General features: G+C 43.9%; 1 protein-coding gene across 1 annotated transcript in view; it reads right to left on the reverse strand.

Annotated features, from left to right (window-relative positions):
- Positions 1 to 16149, reverse strand: part of LOC137008975 (collagen alpha-1(XX) chain) — a 34650-nt gene extending 18501 nt beyond the window's left edge. The window contains exons 1-7 of the mRNA XM_067370807.1: positions 16070 to 16149; positions 15039 to 15151; positions 12349 to 12453; positions 9348 to 9491; positions 8139 to 8294; positions 5455 to 5643; positions 478 to 645 (exon numbers count right to left, since the gene is read on the reverse strand). Coding sequence (XP_067226908.1) covers positions 478 to 645; positions 5455 to 5643; positions 8139 to 8294; positions 9348 to 9491; positions 12349 to 12453; positions 15039 to 15135 — 859 coding nt within the window. The 5' untranslated portion in view covers positions 15136 to 15151; positions 16070 to 16149. The remainder of the gene's footprint in view (positions 1 to 477; positions 646 to 5454; positions 5644 to 8138; positions 8295 to 9347; positions 9492 to 12348; positions 12454 to 15038; positions 15152 to 16069) is intronic.

Raw genomic sequence — 16149 nt, forward strand, 5'->3', positions numbered from 1 at the left:
AAAAGATTTCTATTTCAAATAAATACTGTTCTTTTTAACTTTCTATTCATCAAAGAATCCTGAAAAAATGCATCACAGTTTCCACAAAACTATTTTTGTTTCAACATTGATAATAATAAATTTTTCTTGAGTACCAAATAAGCATTTTAGAATGATTTCTGAAGGATCATGTGATACTGTCTGAAGACTGGAGTAATGATGCTGAAAATTCAGCTTTGCCATCACAGGAATAAATTTCAATTTAAATTATATTAAATTAGAAAACAGTTATTTATATTATATTGTATTAATATTCACAAATATTACTGTTCTTAATGTATTGTTAATGCCTTGTTGAGCATAAAAGACTTCTTTCAAAAATAAAAATATATTTAAAAAATCTTTAAATATTAGTGTATAAACTTTCATTAAGTAAATATTTAATTAAGTAAAGTTTAATGTTATCGCAAAATATATTCCCATGAAGTAGCATCTTACCTATCTGCACGCCCTGTGGGCCGATGTGAAAGGGGACAGCCAGGCCCTCCAGGAAGTCACGCACTTTTCTGAAGTTTGTGCGGCCGATGCTCCAGGATCCATCCACAAGAAGGACCAGATCTGCCTGAACTCCAGCACTGCATTCAAACGGCTTTCGAGTGGAAACACCTTCACACACATTGGGCAAGATTCAAACAATGCTGTTTTAATAAGGCAACATAAACTGAGTGTGAGAATGTCTTTTAATGTCTCTTGTCACGATCACGTCTGTTCCTGTCACATCCCGGACTACATTTCCCATGATCCTCCATTGCTCATCACCTGCACTCACTTCACAATCACTCCACACTAATCACCACACCCAGCTGCCACTCATTACCAGGACTATAAAGGACTGTTACACACACCACCTCACCGCGAAGTCTTGATTTCCCAGTGTGTCATTTCTGAGCGTTTCTGTGTTTCCTGTCTGCCCGTGTTTGATCTTGCCTGTTCCTGTTTATTGACCCGTTGCTGCCTGTCCTGACTCTTGCCTTGTATACCGACCTGTGAATGATATCCGCCTGTCTCGATCTACTGCCTGTACTCTGACTACGACTCTGCCTGTTCCTTGCTGTTCTTGTTTGCCCCTGATCGACCCAGCCTGTACGACTATGCTCACTTTGAATAAAAGCTTGCAGATGGATCTCTGCCTCAGTCCCACTTCATTACAGAAGACTTCGCCGCCACCACGATCCAGCAGCTTTCCCGGAGAGCATATAAACGGTATGGACATTGCTCAATTATTGTTGTGGAGTACACAGGGTACACGATCGCTAGAGGAATATGTGCAGGAATATTTGAACATTGCTTACCTCTCTGATCTACCGGACTGTGCTCTGATTGACTTCTTTTGTGATGGCGTCAACCAACCTCTCCAGAGTAGATTAAGACAAGAGGGACCGCGTTCATCACTCTGCGGTTTTATGGACTATGCTCTGTTGTTAGTTGGTTCTCCATTTACTGTGGGTGTCGCAGAGGAATGCGATTCCTCGGCTGGCTGTGTAATGGCCGCCGCACCTAAGGACACTCACAAGATGGCGGCTTCCATAACAGCAACACCAGTTCACGTCTCCGCTGATCGCCCAGAGCCACGTCACGTCTCCGCTGATCGCCCAGAGCAACGTCACGTCTCCGCTGATCGCCCAGAGCAACGTCACGTCTCCGCTGATCGCCCAGAGCAACGTCACGTCTCCGCTGATCGCCCAGAGCAACGTCACGTCTCCGCTGATCGCCCAGAGCAACGTCACGTCTCCGCTGATCGCCCAGAGCAACGTCACGTCTCCGCTGATCGCCCAGAGCAACGTCACGTCTCCGCTGATCGCCCAGAGCAACGTCACGTCTCCGCTGATCGCCCAGAGCAACGTCACGTCTCCGCTGATCGCCCAGAGCAACGTCACGTCTCCGCTGATCGCCCAGAGCAACGTCACGTCTCCGCTGATCGCCCAGAGCAACGTCACGTCTCCGCTGATCGCCCAGAGTCACGTCACGTTGCTGGTCCTGTCAGAGAGCGGAGAGGATTGCGTGCCAGCATGAATGATCCTCCACTGACTACAGCACGAGCAGCTGGCATTCCGAAACCCACGGCCGCTTCGCTCTCAGGCCCGCCGGCCGCTTCGCTCTCAGGCCCGCCGGCCGCTTCGCTCTCAGGCCCGCCGGCCGCTTCGCTCTCAGGCCCGCCGGCCGCTTCGCTCTCAGGCCCGCCGGCCGCTTCGCTCTCAGGCCCGCCTGGTGCAACGCTCTCAGGCCCGCCTGGTGCAACGCTCTCAGGCCCGCCTGGTGCAACGCTCTCAGGCCCGCCTGGTGCAACGCTCTCAAGCTCGCCTGGTGCAACGCTCTCAAGCTCTCCTGATGCAACGCTCTCAAGCGCCCTGGTCGCGATGGACAAGATGGCTGCTTTGCCAGTGCCTATGGGCAAGATGGCCGCCCCTTCAGTGCTCACGGAGGTAAGGGGCGTTCCAGCCATTGAGTCCGCTCCAGAACCCGCTTCAGCCAGTGAGTTTGCTCCAGAGACCGCTCCAGTCGGTGAACCATCGCCTCACTCCCGGAGGAAGAGGAGGAGGAGGAAGAAGGCGTCCTCCTCTCCTCAAGACGCAGACGCCGTTCAAGAGGCCGCTGTGGGCCTGGAGACCACTCCAGAGGTCTCTCCTGCGCCACCTGCGCTCCTCGCCCTGCCGGCGCCACCTGCGCTCCTCGCCCTGCCGGCGCCACCTGCGCTCCTCGCCCTGCCGGCGCCACCTGCGCTCCTCGCCCTGCCGGCGCCACCTGCGCTCCTCGCCCTGCCGGCGCCACCTGCGCTCCTCGCCCTGCCGGCGCCACCTGCGCTCCTCGCCCTGCCGGCGCCACCTGCGCTCCCTCGCCCTGCCGGCGCCACCTGCGCTCCTCGCCCTGCCGGCGCCACCTGCGCTCCCTCGCCCCTGCCGGCGCCACCTGCGCTCCTCGCCCTGCCGGCGCCACCTGCGCTCCTCGCCCTGCCGGCGCCACCTGCGCTCCTCGCCCTGCCGGCGCCACCTGCGCTCCTCGCCCTGCCGGCGCCACCTGCGCTCCTCGCCCTGCCGGCGCCACCTGCGCTCCTCGCCCTGCCGGCGCCACCTGCGCTCCTCGCCCTGCCGGCGCCACCTGCGCTCCTCGCCCTGCCGGCGCCACCTGCGCTCCTCGCCCTGCCGGCGCCACCTGCGCTCCTCGCCCTGCCGGCGCCACCTGCGCTCCTCGCCCTGCCGGCGCCACCTGCGCTCCTCGCCCTGCCGGCGCCACCTGCGCTCCTCGCCCTGCCGGCGCCACCTGCGCTCCTCGCCCTGCCGGCGCCACCTGCGCTCCTCGCCCTGCCGGCGCCACCTGCGCTCCTCGCCCTGCCGGCGCCACCTGCGCTCCTCGCCCTGCCGGCGCCACCTGCGCTCCTCGCCCTGCCGGCGCCACCTGCGCTCCTCGCCCTGCCGGCGCCACCTGCGCTCCTCGCCCTGCCGGCGCCACCTGCGCTCCTCGCCCTGCCGGCGCCACCTGCGCTCCTCGCCCTGCCGGCGCCACCTGCGCTCCTCGCCCTGCCGGCGCCACCTGCGCTCCTCGCCCTGCCGGCGCCACCTGCGCTCCTCGCGCTGGCGGCGCCACCTGCGCTCCTCGCCCTGCCGGCGCCACCTGAGCTCCTCGCCCTGCCGGCGCCACCTGCGCTCCTCGCCCTGCCGGCGCCACCTGCGCTCCTCGCCCTGCCGGCGCCACCTGCGCTCCTCGCCCTGCCGGCGCCACCTGCGCTCCTCGCCCTGCCGGCGCCACCTGCGCTTCTCGCTCTGTCGGCGCCACCTGCGCTTCTCGCCCTGCCGGCGCCACCTGCGCTTCTCGCTCTGTCGGCGCCACCTGCGCTTCTCGCTCTGTCGGCGCCACCTGCGCTTCTCGCTCTGCCGGCGCCACCTGAACTCCCTGCCTTGCCAGCACCACCCGAGCTCCTGGCCCTGCCGGCGCCATCCAAGCTCCTAGCCCTGCCAACGCAACCCAGGCGTCTCGCCCTGCCGGAACCACCTGTACTCCTTGCCCACGAGGCCGCAACAGACCCCGTTGAAATCCCCAAGAACTTTTTGGGGGGGGGCAGTATACCTGAGGGTGGGGAGCTTGTGGGTGGGCACTCTGCCTGGCCACTGCCGTCATTGGCCTTTGAACTATTATGGCCGTTTATGGACCCTAACCTGCCGTGGTTACCCAAACCACCTGACCTACTGTGGTTACCCAAACCACCTGACCAGCCGTGGTTGCTCAAGTCACCTGACCTGCCGAGGTTACCCAAGCCACCTGATCCCCTATGGCCTTCTGACGCTCCGGACTCACCATGGCTGCCCGTGGCACCTGACCCGCCATGGCTGCCCGTAGCACCTGACCCGCCATGGCGGCCCGGGAACCTGCATTGGAGACTCCATTCCTGTCCGCCACTAGAGCTCCAATGCACCCACCCCCCCTCCCTATTGGTGTCATCTACGCCGCGAGGACGCGCCTTCCGGGAGGGGGGCGTTATGTCACGATCACGTCTGTTCCTGTCACATCCCGGACTACATTTCCCATGATCCTCCATTGCTCATCACCTGCACTCACTTCACAATCACTCCACACTAATCACCACACCCAGCTGCCACTCATTACCAGGACTATAAAGGACTGTTACACACACCACCTCACCGCGAAGTCTTGATTTCCCAGTGTGTCATTTCTGAGCGTTTCTGTGTTTCCTGTCTGCCCGTGTTTGATCTTGCCTGTTCCTGTTTATTGACCCGTTGCTGCCTGTCCTGACTCTTGCCTTGTATACCGACCTGTGAATGATATCCGCCTGTCTCGATCTACTGCCTGTACTCTGACTACGACTCTGCCTGTTCCTTGCTGTTCTTGTTTCCCCCTGATCGACCCAGCCTGTACGACTATGCTCACTTTGAATAAAAGCTTGCAGATGGATCTCTGCCTCAGTCCCACTTCATTACACTCTTAACATGTGCGTTTTCATGAGTCTTTTCACACCGGCAAACCTCGCATTCCTCTCTGCTCTTATATCTCTAACAATTTGTGATTTTGCATTTTTTGTCAATACATATAGTATGTGTGTGTTCCTCCATGGTGCATTCCTATCTTTGTGTGTGTGTTTTTTTGTACAGATGGGAGGAAGAGAACAAATTTCAGTCCTGAGGGCACACAAGGGGCCCTGATAAAAATCTACAGTGTCATTAACTCTGGTTTGTCCCTTATTCTGTTATTAGCCCTCACTATACAGACACAGGAAACATCAGCACAGCTCATTACCTCTGCTAAACACTGACCCTAACATTGTCCTGTATCACGGGTGAGTCAATGTGCATTTTACATTTATATTTGCATATTCATGAGTTTAATAACATTGTACATTGTCTTTTTTAATAGCTGTTTGTCCATCTGGTTGATTTAAATCATCTGAAATGTGAATCATCTTACCTGTGACAGGTTGTGTTGGGGTGGTTTTTCTCAGTTTGTTGGTGTTGGTGACTTCGTCTTTCAATGACTTCCCTCCATTATCCTCTTGATCATTTTTATCCTCAGTCTTGGATCGATTCTTGTCTTTTTTTTTCTTTTCTTTGGGGCTTCTGTCAATTTCTGGCTCAAGCTCAGGTACAGCAGGAGGCTCTATAGTAGCAAAAAAGACATCATGAATGAAAGATAAATAGCTAAATAAAAATATATGTACTGCAGCAAAAAAAAAAAAGTCTAATAAAGCAATCTTGTCTCAGATTTTCAATACATTTTTAATTGTTTTGGCACTGTTACACTATAACGAATGAATCTGAATTTTAATAATCTTAAAAGTAGGTGAATTTGACTCAAGGATGTGAATGACAATCAACACATTTGCACATATAATTGTGGCTATAAATAGATGCAAGGCTAATCACAATCATGTATGCAAGAAATGCAAGACCACCATATGTAAGTCAGTACACAATTATCACTATGACACCATTACAGCTGGTGAGCAAGTGGAATATTTTTAAACACACACAAACATACATACACACAAAACATGGTTATACAACATCAAAAGCTTAAATTATCTGTAAAACTAAATTGTAATGTATGTTAAGAGGTTTCAGAAGAAAATCTGAGAGATATCAAAATATAGAGACTGTGAAAAGGGTCCACAGCTAGTGATGGTGTTTGTATTCCCACACCCCAGCTTGTAGACATTCAGCACAGGTGGTCAGCATCCCCTCCTTGCCCTGTCCTGTCTCATTACAGCACCATTGATTACAGGTGTTTGAGTGAATAGACTCTTATTAATAGGTTAGTGAAGGAGCTGGCGCCAGTTCAACTATCTGTAGCTACACCAGTAAAAAACGTATAATGACAGAGAGGCTGTGGGACAGAAGGTCAGCATAAAGTTCCTTGGCTTTGTACACCCATTTGGGCAGTAGTAGGTTTGGTTTGTCACTAATAAAAGCTCATTATTGTAGTAATACCATTTTACACATCTGGAACTTGGAGTGAAAACTGCAAAACCAGACATACACTGATATTTCAAACTGAAAATGAAATTCTTTTATGTCAAGTACAAACCCGGTTCCAAAAAAGTTGGGACACTGTACAAATTGTGAATAAAAACAGAATGCAATGATGTGGAAGTTTCAAATTTCAATATTTTATTCAGAATACAACATAGATGACATTTCAAATGTTTAAACTGAGAAAATGCATCCTTTTAAGAGAATTAATTTCATGGCATCAACACATCTCAAAGAAGTTGGGACAAGGCTATGTTTACCACTGTGTGGCATCCCCTCTTCTTTTTATAACAGTCTGCAAACGTCTGGGGACTGAGGAGATAAGTTGCTCAAGTTTAGGAATAGGAATTTTGTCCCATTCTTGTCTAATACAAACTTCTAGTTGCTCAACTATCTTAGGTCTTCTTTGTCGCATCTTCCTCTTTATGATGCGCCAAATGTTTTCTATGGGTGAAAGATCTGGACTGCAGGCTGGCCATTCCAGTACCCAGATCCGTCTTCTACGCAGCCATGATGTTGTAATCGATGCAGTATGTGGTCTGGCATTGTCATGTTCGAAAATGCAAGGTCTTCCCTGAAAGAGACGACGTCTGGATGGGAGCATATGTTGTTCTAGAACTTGGATATACCTTTCGGCATTGATGGTGCCTTTCCAGATGTGTAAGCTGCCCATGCCACACGCACTCATGCAACCCCATACCATCAGAGATGCAGGCTTCTGAACTGAGCGCTGATAACAACTTGGGTTGTCCTTGTCCTCCTCATTAGTCCTCTTTAGTCCGGATGACATGGCGTCCCAGTTTTCCAAAAAAGAATTTAAAATTTCGATTCGTCTGACCACAGAACAGTTTTCCACTTTGCCACAGTCCATTTTAAATGAGCCTAAGCTGCAAATCTGTCCTCCAGCTGTTCCTTATATGTACACTTAACTTTTCCGGCCTCTTATTGCTACCTGTCCCAACTTTTTTGGAATGTGTAGCTCTCATGAAATACAAAATGAGCCAATATTTGGCATGACATTTCAAAATGTCTCACTTTCAACATTTGATATGTTATTTATATTCTATTGTGAATAAAATATAAGTTTATGAGATTTGTAAATTATTGCATTCCTTTTTTATTCACAATTTGTACAGTGTCCGAACTTTTTTGGAATCGGGTTTGTACTTCAATTAATTATTATTATATTATTTTTTAGAATATATTAAAATCAACTTGTATTTTATATGATAATGTATACACACAATATTAAGAAATATACACTACAGTTCAAATGTTTGGGGTTGGTAAGATTCTTATGTTTCTTATGCTCACCAAAGCTACAATTATTTAATCAAAAATACAGTAAAAACAGTGATATTGTGAAATATTATTACAATTTAAAATAACTTATCTTCTAATACATTTTAATATGTCATTTATTTCTGTGATGGTAAAGCTGAATTATCAGCATCATTACTCCAGTCTTCAGTGTCACATGTCACATGATACAGAAATCATTCTAATATGCTGATTTGATGCTCAAGAAACAATTCTTATTATTATCTATGTTGAAAATAGTTGTAATTGACAAACACATTTTTAGATTGCATTGACAAACACATATCTCCTGGGAAACTGTACCTGTAGTCGTCGGTTCTTGGTAGAGAACAGTGGGAAGGGCTGCTAGAGCCTCCGTTACGTCATCCACCTCTCCAGATCCAGAGCCAATGGAGGGAGTTTTCTTCTTCTGCTCCCTGTTCCCACTGCGGATCAACTCTTCCTCACGCAACCCATCGACTGTGAGAAAATGAGGAACAGGGAAAGTGAAAATGACTTTTGCTTATTTATTTAGCAAACCATTAGGTAAATCAGATTATATAAAACAAGTAAACCGTATTAAAGCCCTATTTTTTTTTATATATAAGCAGATCCATATGGAAAAACTGAGTGGATGCTTTGGCTTTTATGAGGGAACAATGGAACAATCCCCCCAGACAAGCAAGCATGGCCCTCTAGCCAAACCACACCACTGGCCTGTCCAGACCTGCATGGCTCGACACAGTAACCTACTCTCCTAATCTCTCATCCCAACGTATCACAGATGTTTGGCATAGTCTGCATCTTTTGACAATGACAACACCAAGCTATTATGAAATAAAGTCTGATCTCCCATCTGCATTCTTATTTTAGCACATTCACAGCTGACGCGCAATTCAAATGCAAAGCCAGTTTCTTTACTAAGACATTTCATCATCTGATATCAGGTTTCTTTCAGGGTGGTCGTTTACTGTGTTTTAAATTCCAAAAGTGTTATGTGCCTGTAAAGACACAAGAGTCAGTCCCAGCCTGTAATCTGGCAGGAATCCACCATTTGAGAGTGTCAATTACAGACAGTGCCCCACTGTGTTGAGTATGTGATGTGTTAAAAGGGAAGGTTTCTGTACTTTGGGTCTGTGTGTTGACAACTTCTGACCACTGGGAACTATGCTTCTTGCACACAAAAAGCTCTTATCTTTGGAAAGATCCCCAACCTCCAACAACAGTTGGATGGGAAGCCTCTAATCCTGATATTAAACTTCTACCATTTTTGGTACAGATATGAATGACTCCTCATATGGCTTGAAGTGCAGAGATGTGTGGTTAGTTTCCTAAGTAATCACACTTATTTTAGCCTGGCAGATGATAAAATGGGTGAAAAAATCCACTGCGGTTACAGGAACATGACCTGGAGTACCACCAAATAGGAGTTGAAGGTTGGCGCTTTTGACTTGGGTCAAGTCAACTAGCAACACATAGCGACAATTCTAAACACCAACCACAAAGCAAAGTCCTCTCATCTTCCACTCTTACTGGTAAAACGTCTTTTTGCAATGAGTTTCTCCTGTGTCCCATTGAGCACCAGGACTTGGAGGAGGTATTCCTGTCTGGAGTCCAGGCCTGCCACCGTGGCCCGGCCGCGTGTGGTCGTCAGCATCAGCTCTGGCTGTTGAACCTCTGGAAAAGAAAAAGAAAAGGTGATTTAGATTTAAAGCTTTTTAAGTGTGTATTGCTTATGCTACTAGCATCACCAAAAACCTGAAAACATAATGACTGCTTCAAGCAGGTTTTGCAAACAAACCCTATTGGGTGGAGAAGCAGACAACCCTGCCCCAAACTCATGCCATTGGTTGAGCTGAGGAATTAAAGATCCCTTGTAATTTTGATAAAAAAGACTTTCTTACTATATGCAATGTACTTGATCATTTCAGTCAAATCTTAACGGTTGGAGCAGCGTGTGTCAGTGAAGATTTTTTTTTTCACAATGTAATGAAGCTTTGCAAAGAGGCTGATACTGAAGTACAGGTTTGTTAAAATTAGGGCTGCCCCCTAAAAGTCGACTAACCATTAGTCGACGAGAAAAGGCTTAGTTGACCAAAAATGTATTAGTCACAGGAAAAAAATTTCACAGGAAGTAGCGAAGTCACGCAGTTTGTGACGAACAGATCGTTAACAGCTGGTCTATGTGGTAATGTAGTAACAGTACATCGGGCAGGACATCCAAACGCTCCCCTATCATTCAAATATGGCTGATCATCTGAAACATGTAAGTAGTAGCAACTTTACATGGCTGCTCGCTTTAACATTAACTTAGAAAAATGTGGACTATTCAAGTGTTTTTGCAAAGTGTGAAAGCTGAATAGTAGTGCACTTACTGCATGACAGCTTACATGGTGGCGCCGGTGCGATCACTTGCACTTAAAATACTCCGTCATTTTAGGTCATACCGATAAGAGTAATACAACTTTTGAATCTTTGAAGTGTCTACTTTTATTTGTGTGCACTCAAAATAACAACAAAATGTTGTGCTTTTGTAAAACAATGAAAACAAACAGGGTGCGCTTTCTGCGTCTCTCTCTGTGAACTTGAGCATGCCAAAAAGAAAAAGAAAAAAAGAACTGAAACTCCATGTAAACTTGCCTCATTTACATGTTAAATGTACATCATTGAGGATGTCTCATTTCAGAAAAGTAACCATTATAAAACTGAATGAATTCCTCATGAGGTGAAAATTACTGTCATTTCTTTCTTAATTTGGAATGTAATGGCTGCTTTTCTGAAATGAGGCAGCCTCAATGCTGTATGTTGCTGACAAACGTGACCTCCGGAGGGTGCAGACTTTGAAATGAGACACAGCATGGGGGGTTTTATTTCAAGGTATGTGAATTACTTATGGGAATTATGAAAATAGTTATATAGAGAATGGCCAGCTTTATGCTCATTACACAGAAGTTAAATATAAATGCAATCAAAAGATGGCAGAGTGTGAGACTTAATTATGAAACACGATTGCCTATTTCTGTCTGTCTCTGCCTGGAGCACTTTAGGGCATGTGTGCTGTTTGTTTTGCTGTGTGAACTTTCTCGAGACTGCAAAAGACCTGTCTGGACTCACCTAACTGAGCACAAGGGCGGAACGGTAGATAAGAGAGACAAAGAAAAAGACAGAGAGAGAAAGAGAGAGAGAGATGGTGGGAAAGAGAGAGGGAAATAGAAGGGGTTTCACTGAAAGATAGACACATACAGAGTGGTAAAAAAAACAAGATGAGATGTCAGAAGTGATATGAGCAAAGGTTATGACTATCCTCATCTCTCAAAAATCCTGCTTTCCCATTCCTCACCTGTTCTGAATGCTTACTCAGTGGGATAAGAATGTACTGAAAAGAATTTATCCGAGCACACAATTTTTTAAAATTCATGTGCCCTCGTAATCTTTATTCTAAATAACGATAATGATAATGGATAATGACCCAATCAATTCAAACAAATAAATAAATAAATCAAGTCCCGCTCAACATTTCTGCTTGTTTGAGAAGCCATTTTACTTGTTTTTAAGGCACAATAGGGAAGAAAAGATTATTGCGACTTCATTTTCTGCTGACTTTAAAAATAAGCAACTTTTCTATTTATTTGATTTATTTACTGACAAATATAGAAGTTTCAAAAGTGTGAAAATGCTGCTGGTAAATGAAACAAATCTCAGTGCTTCAGTGGAATCCAGTTCTTGTTATGTGTAGCGGACAAAATTTGGGTGTTTCCTCAGAGCAGCGGAGGATTTAATGTGCCCTGGAGCCAGCAGGTATGACTGCTATGCTTTGCTGTTGTTCAGAACAATCAGTGTGCACCTTTTTGTGTTATTATGTACATTATGAATGCACATTGCATACACCACCGTTCAAAAGTCTATGGTAGGAAATTAATACTTTTATTCAGCAAGAAGGCATTTAAATGTTAAAAAATGACAGTAAAGACATTTACATTGTTATAAAAATATATATTTCAAATAAATGCTGTTTTTTTTAACTTCATATTCATCAAAAAATCCTGAAAAAAATAGATGTAAATATTATTTTTAAATGTATTAGCATTTCCACAAAAATACTAAGCAGCACAACTGCTTTCAACATTGATAATAAGAAGAAATTTGACACTAAAGACTGGAATAATGGCTGCTGAAAATTCAGCTTTGCCATCACAGTAATGAATGACATTTTAAAATATATTCAAATAGAAAACAGTTATTTTAAACTGTGATAATATTTCACAACATTACTGTTTTTAACTTATGGTATTGATACATTATAAAAACATCTTACTGACCCCAAACTTTTGAACGGGAGTGTACCAATATGCAAAGTTTTTGTCCACAGCAAAAAAAAAACCAAAAAAAAAACAGCACTTCAAATGTAAAAAATACCTGCAAGCCAAGCATATGACAGTGAGAAAAAGTAACAAAAAGGGATATTAACAAGGTACTTTCAGTTAGAAGTAATAATGTAATCTTAATTCTTTACTAATAACTAAAGCAGTCTCACCTGTGATGGGCCGCACACGGACCTTGTAACCCTGCACTGGTCCTTCCGCCTCCTTCCATTTCATCTGCAGCCGATCTTCAGACAGAACAGTCAGCTTCAGCCGGCCTGGAAAGGCATTCAAAGACTTTATAAAAAATGCACGCTCACAACACATCATTAGCAAGACTGATAGACATTTGATAATTCTGATTAGTTTGTGTCCACTATGTATAAGTCAGATGAGGGACAAAAACAAGCATGTAATTTCTAGAGAGAATCATGGGAAAAGAGGCTTGTATGTGCAACTAAAATGTATGTCTTGAAAGATCAAAGTCTTCCTCTACAAGCTTCTCAATGGCTTTCTTTTCCCTCAACTTCCTCTCTGAGAATTTATAATATTTGAACGGGAAGTTTTTTATTCATTCCTTCTTTTCCTTCATCACTGTTCTCTTGTTCAACTCTGCCCTTGTCTTCAGCTTATCTGCATAATTTCCACATGCCAGCTTGTCACAATCCCCTCTTTCATGTTTCCTGCTCCGTCTTCCCCTCTCCCCAGCTGTCCGCAATCGCTCAAAGCAGGCCCTGTAATGCCCTGCAGGGTAACAGGGGGTTGAGGACCACAGGAAATCTGCTTTTCGGTGGGGTTGAAGGTCAGCCTGAAGGGGATGCGTGCTTGTAACGTCATAGCCCAGATGAGTGTTACAATGGGTACGACCCCAAAAAACATGAAGATCTTTGTCCCCTCATACTGTAGTGTCTTTAAGCTCTGGATTGTTTTATTGGGGGAATAAAATCAGGGACATGGTGAAATGTTTCATGCACTGCATAAAAAAAAAACTTTTTATCAGGTATAAAAAAAAATGCTTCATATATATATATATATATATATATGTAACATCTAAATTAACAGGTTTAATTAAAGTAAAAAATATATTTTATTTATTTATTTATTATTATTATTATTATAAAATCAGGGGAATGGTGGAATACACTGTAAAAATCAGGTATAAAAATTACAGTTAATATGGTAACATCTAAATTAACAGTTTTAATACAAGCCAAAATATTTTGGTTTATTATTATTATTATTATTATAAAATCAGGGGAATGGTGAAATGATGGGTTTTATCCGGTATAAAAATTATGCTTCATGCGGTAACCTTTAAATTAACACTTTTAATTCAAGTTAAAAAAAATTATTTATTATTAATATTAAATATGGCAATCAGCTGCATTAGATTACATGAATAAAAGTCATTTTTAATGGTCAGAATGGGAAGAAATAGCTCCTTAAGGTAAAAACGTTTTTACACTGGCAATAAATAAATATCCATCCTCTGCATTAACTGGCAGTGGATCAGAGGCAAAACGAAGCTTTCTGGCCGACGCAGCAGCACCACCAACCCAGAAGTCAACAAATGTGCGGCCAACTGCTCAGACAAAAACAGTGTGGAAAACACACGCACAGCATGTATCCTCTAGGGAAGACAGGGATAACAAGAGGCCTAGAAAGGACACATAAATAATTCCAAGCATTTTAAGGCAAATTTCTTTCCCAAATGTAGAAACGTCCATCAAGGTCTATGTGCAGTTAAGGATTCTGCAATGTTGCACAAGCGCCTCAGGCAGTGAGTCACTATTTTTTCTGCTGTGCTGCTAACCAAAAATGTCCTTCCCTTAGGGAAAGTTACAATTTAGACAGTTTAAAAAAATCAGTATCATTTGGCTAAAAGTCTCTATAGTGTCTAAATATGGCTTTCTGACTATTACAGGTTTTTCATTGTTTTGTGGGGTTACAACACACTTTTCTAGCATGTGGGTTGAAAACTCTCTCCCATTAGACAGGCTTTTAGGAATGCAGATGACATTTCACAAACAAAACAAAAGCTGTGTGTTTTCTGACAGTATTTCAGATGCTATCATAATTACAAAGACAGAATAAAACATCTGGGAATGCATTTACTAATGTCTTATCTATAAACTGTTTATTTCTTTAAGGCAATATATATGATATAGTATTAGTAGTACTAAAATACCATTAAAAAAAAAAAACAATGAGGAGATATAATTTTTTTTTTTTTTACATGAATATAATTTCTGTGCCACTAGGAAACTACCATGAACTTATAGTTGTTTCTGCACCTTAAACAATGCTAGGAATATTTTAACATCATAAAATTATACACTTTACCTTTAAATGAATGAAAAAGCAAATGTAGTTCTGTCCCACAAAAAGAGCTATATGTGGATTGCTATTTTGTGGGCATGAATGCTACTTGACCCTTTATTTCATTCTGAAGCACACAGGCCTTGCATTTTGGTTAGAAAAGGGGCATCTAATTATGGAAGCACCAGCAATTATCCATGGCTCTTAAATCTGACCATTTTCAAGGAAGCAGAGACGTGTGTAAAAATGAAATAGCAAACATATAGAAAATTTTGAGTGTTAGGGGCTTACAAAAAATGGCTATATTGGAATATATTTAGTATATCATTGTCTGCTGGTATTTATTTACATATATATTACCTTTGATTTTTCCGTGTTTTACTTTTCACATATTTACGCAAAATAATATTGAGCCATTGATTATATCAGCCATTTTTCTGTTATCCATCATAACAATAAAACTAATTTTCAAAATCAGACAGAATTGTAATATTGGTGAATAAATAGAGCATCATGGAGGGAAAGGTAAAATGCAACAGATAACCTTGGGAATGAACTTCAAAAACCAGCATAAGGAGAACCGTCACCAGGATGAGTGTCGTTCGCTCTAGGAGGACGAGAGGAAAGATGTGGGCCATCATGGTATCAATTAAAGATCTGTGGGAAAATAGTCACTGTAAGCAACGCGAAATAACTTTCATTCACTCCAGATATACATCAAAGAAACATTATCATAATAACATAAACAGTAGCACTGTAAAGCTGCTGTTCTCCGTTGAAGCCGGCCACATACAGAGACTTTCCCAAACCTTTTAATGTAACAGCTTTAAATATAACAATAAGAGGGAGTGATAAGGACAAAAAGAGATGGAACACTTGCAGAAGTGGTCATTACAGGCCCATTGAAGCCAATTACAAGACGAGGGGGGGAAAACTGAGCACCTGTTATATATTTATAACCAGACATGTCTGCAAACCTGAATGTAATTTAGTATGTATCCAGCAAGTGAACTGACACATTAAAATCCCACCTGTCCACATTAAGAAAAAAAAAAAAAAAATCAATGGAGAGAACAGCAAATCTTCTCAGTAGTGCTGGTCTGAATCACACAAATATTATGTGTGAGAAGTGCAATAATTTGGCACCTATTTTAATTGGACTCCCCTTGCTTTGGGCCATAATACGACGGCATTTACATGCATTGGCTTGTTGTGCTGAATACAAACATATGATATTGGGACCTCGTTGAATCTGTTGTGATACCACACCTACAGTGAGCTGTCGAAAGCTATTACCGCTACACAAGAGCACTATGAAACCTACGCATTACTGGATGGCTAGACTTTACTGTCTTTACTCATTAAGTCAAACATTACATGACTTATATAGATAGACTACTGCTCAAATCAGTTAGACAGGAACCACTAGAAGCAAATACAGCGAGTCAAAGGTAATTAAAATATTAATTTTAAAACAGCAAGTTGCAGCAAAGCATTGAGAAAAGCACACACATACTCATAATATATAACGCTATCTGACTCTGATAAGGGTCTATTGGAAATAAGGTAGTTTACCTGAAGCTGAAGAGTGTACCTGGCGCATTCCACACAGGTAAGGGATGTTAACACATTGAGTCCCGGTCACTCACTTCCCA

This window comes from Chanodichthys erythropterus, chromosome 20 (genome assembly GCF_024489055.1).
Source record: "Chanodichthys erythropterus isolate Z2021 chromosome 20, ASM2448905v1, whole genome shotgun sequence".
Taxonomy (NCBI): Eukaryota; Metazoa; Chordata; class Actinopteri; order Cypriniformes; family Xenocyprididae; genus Chanodichthys; species Chanodichthys erythropterus.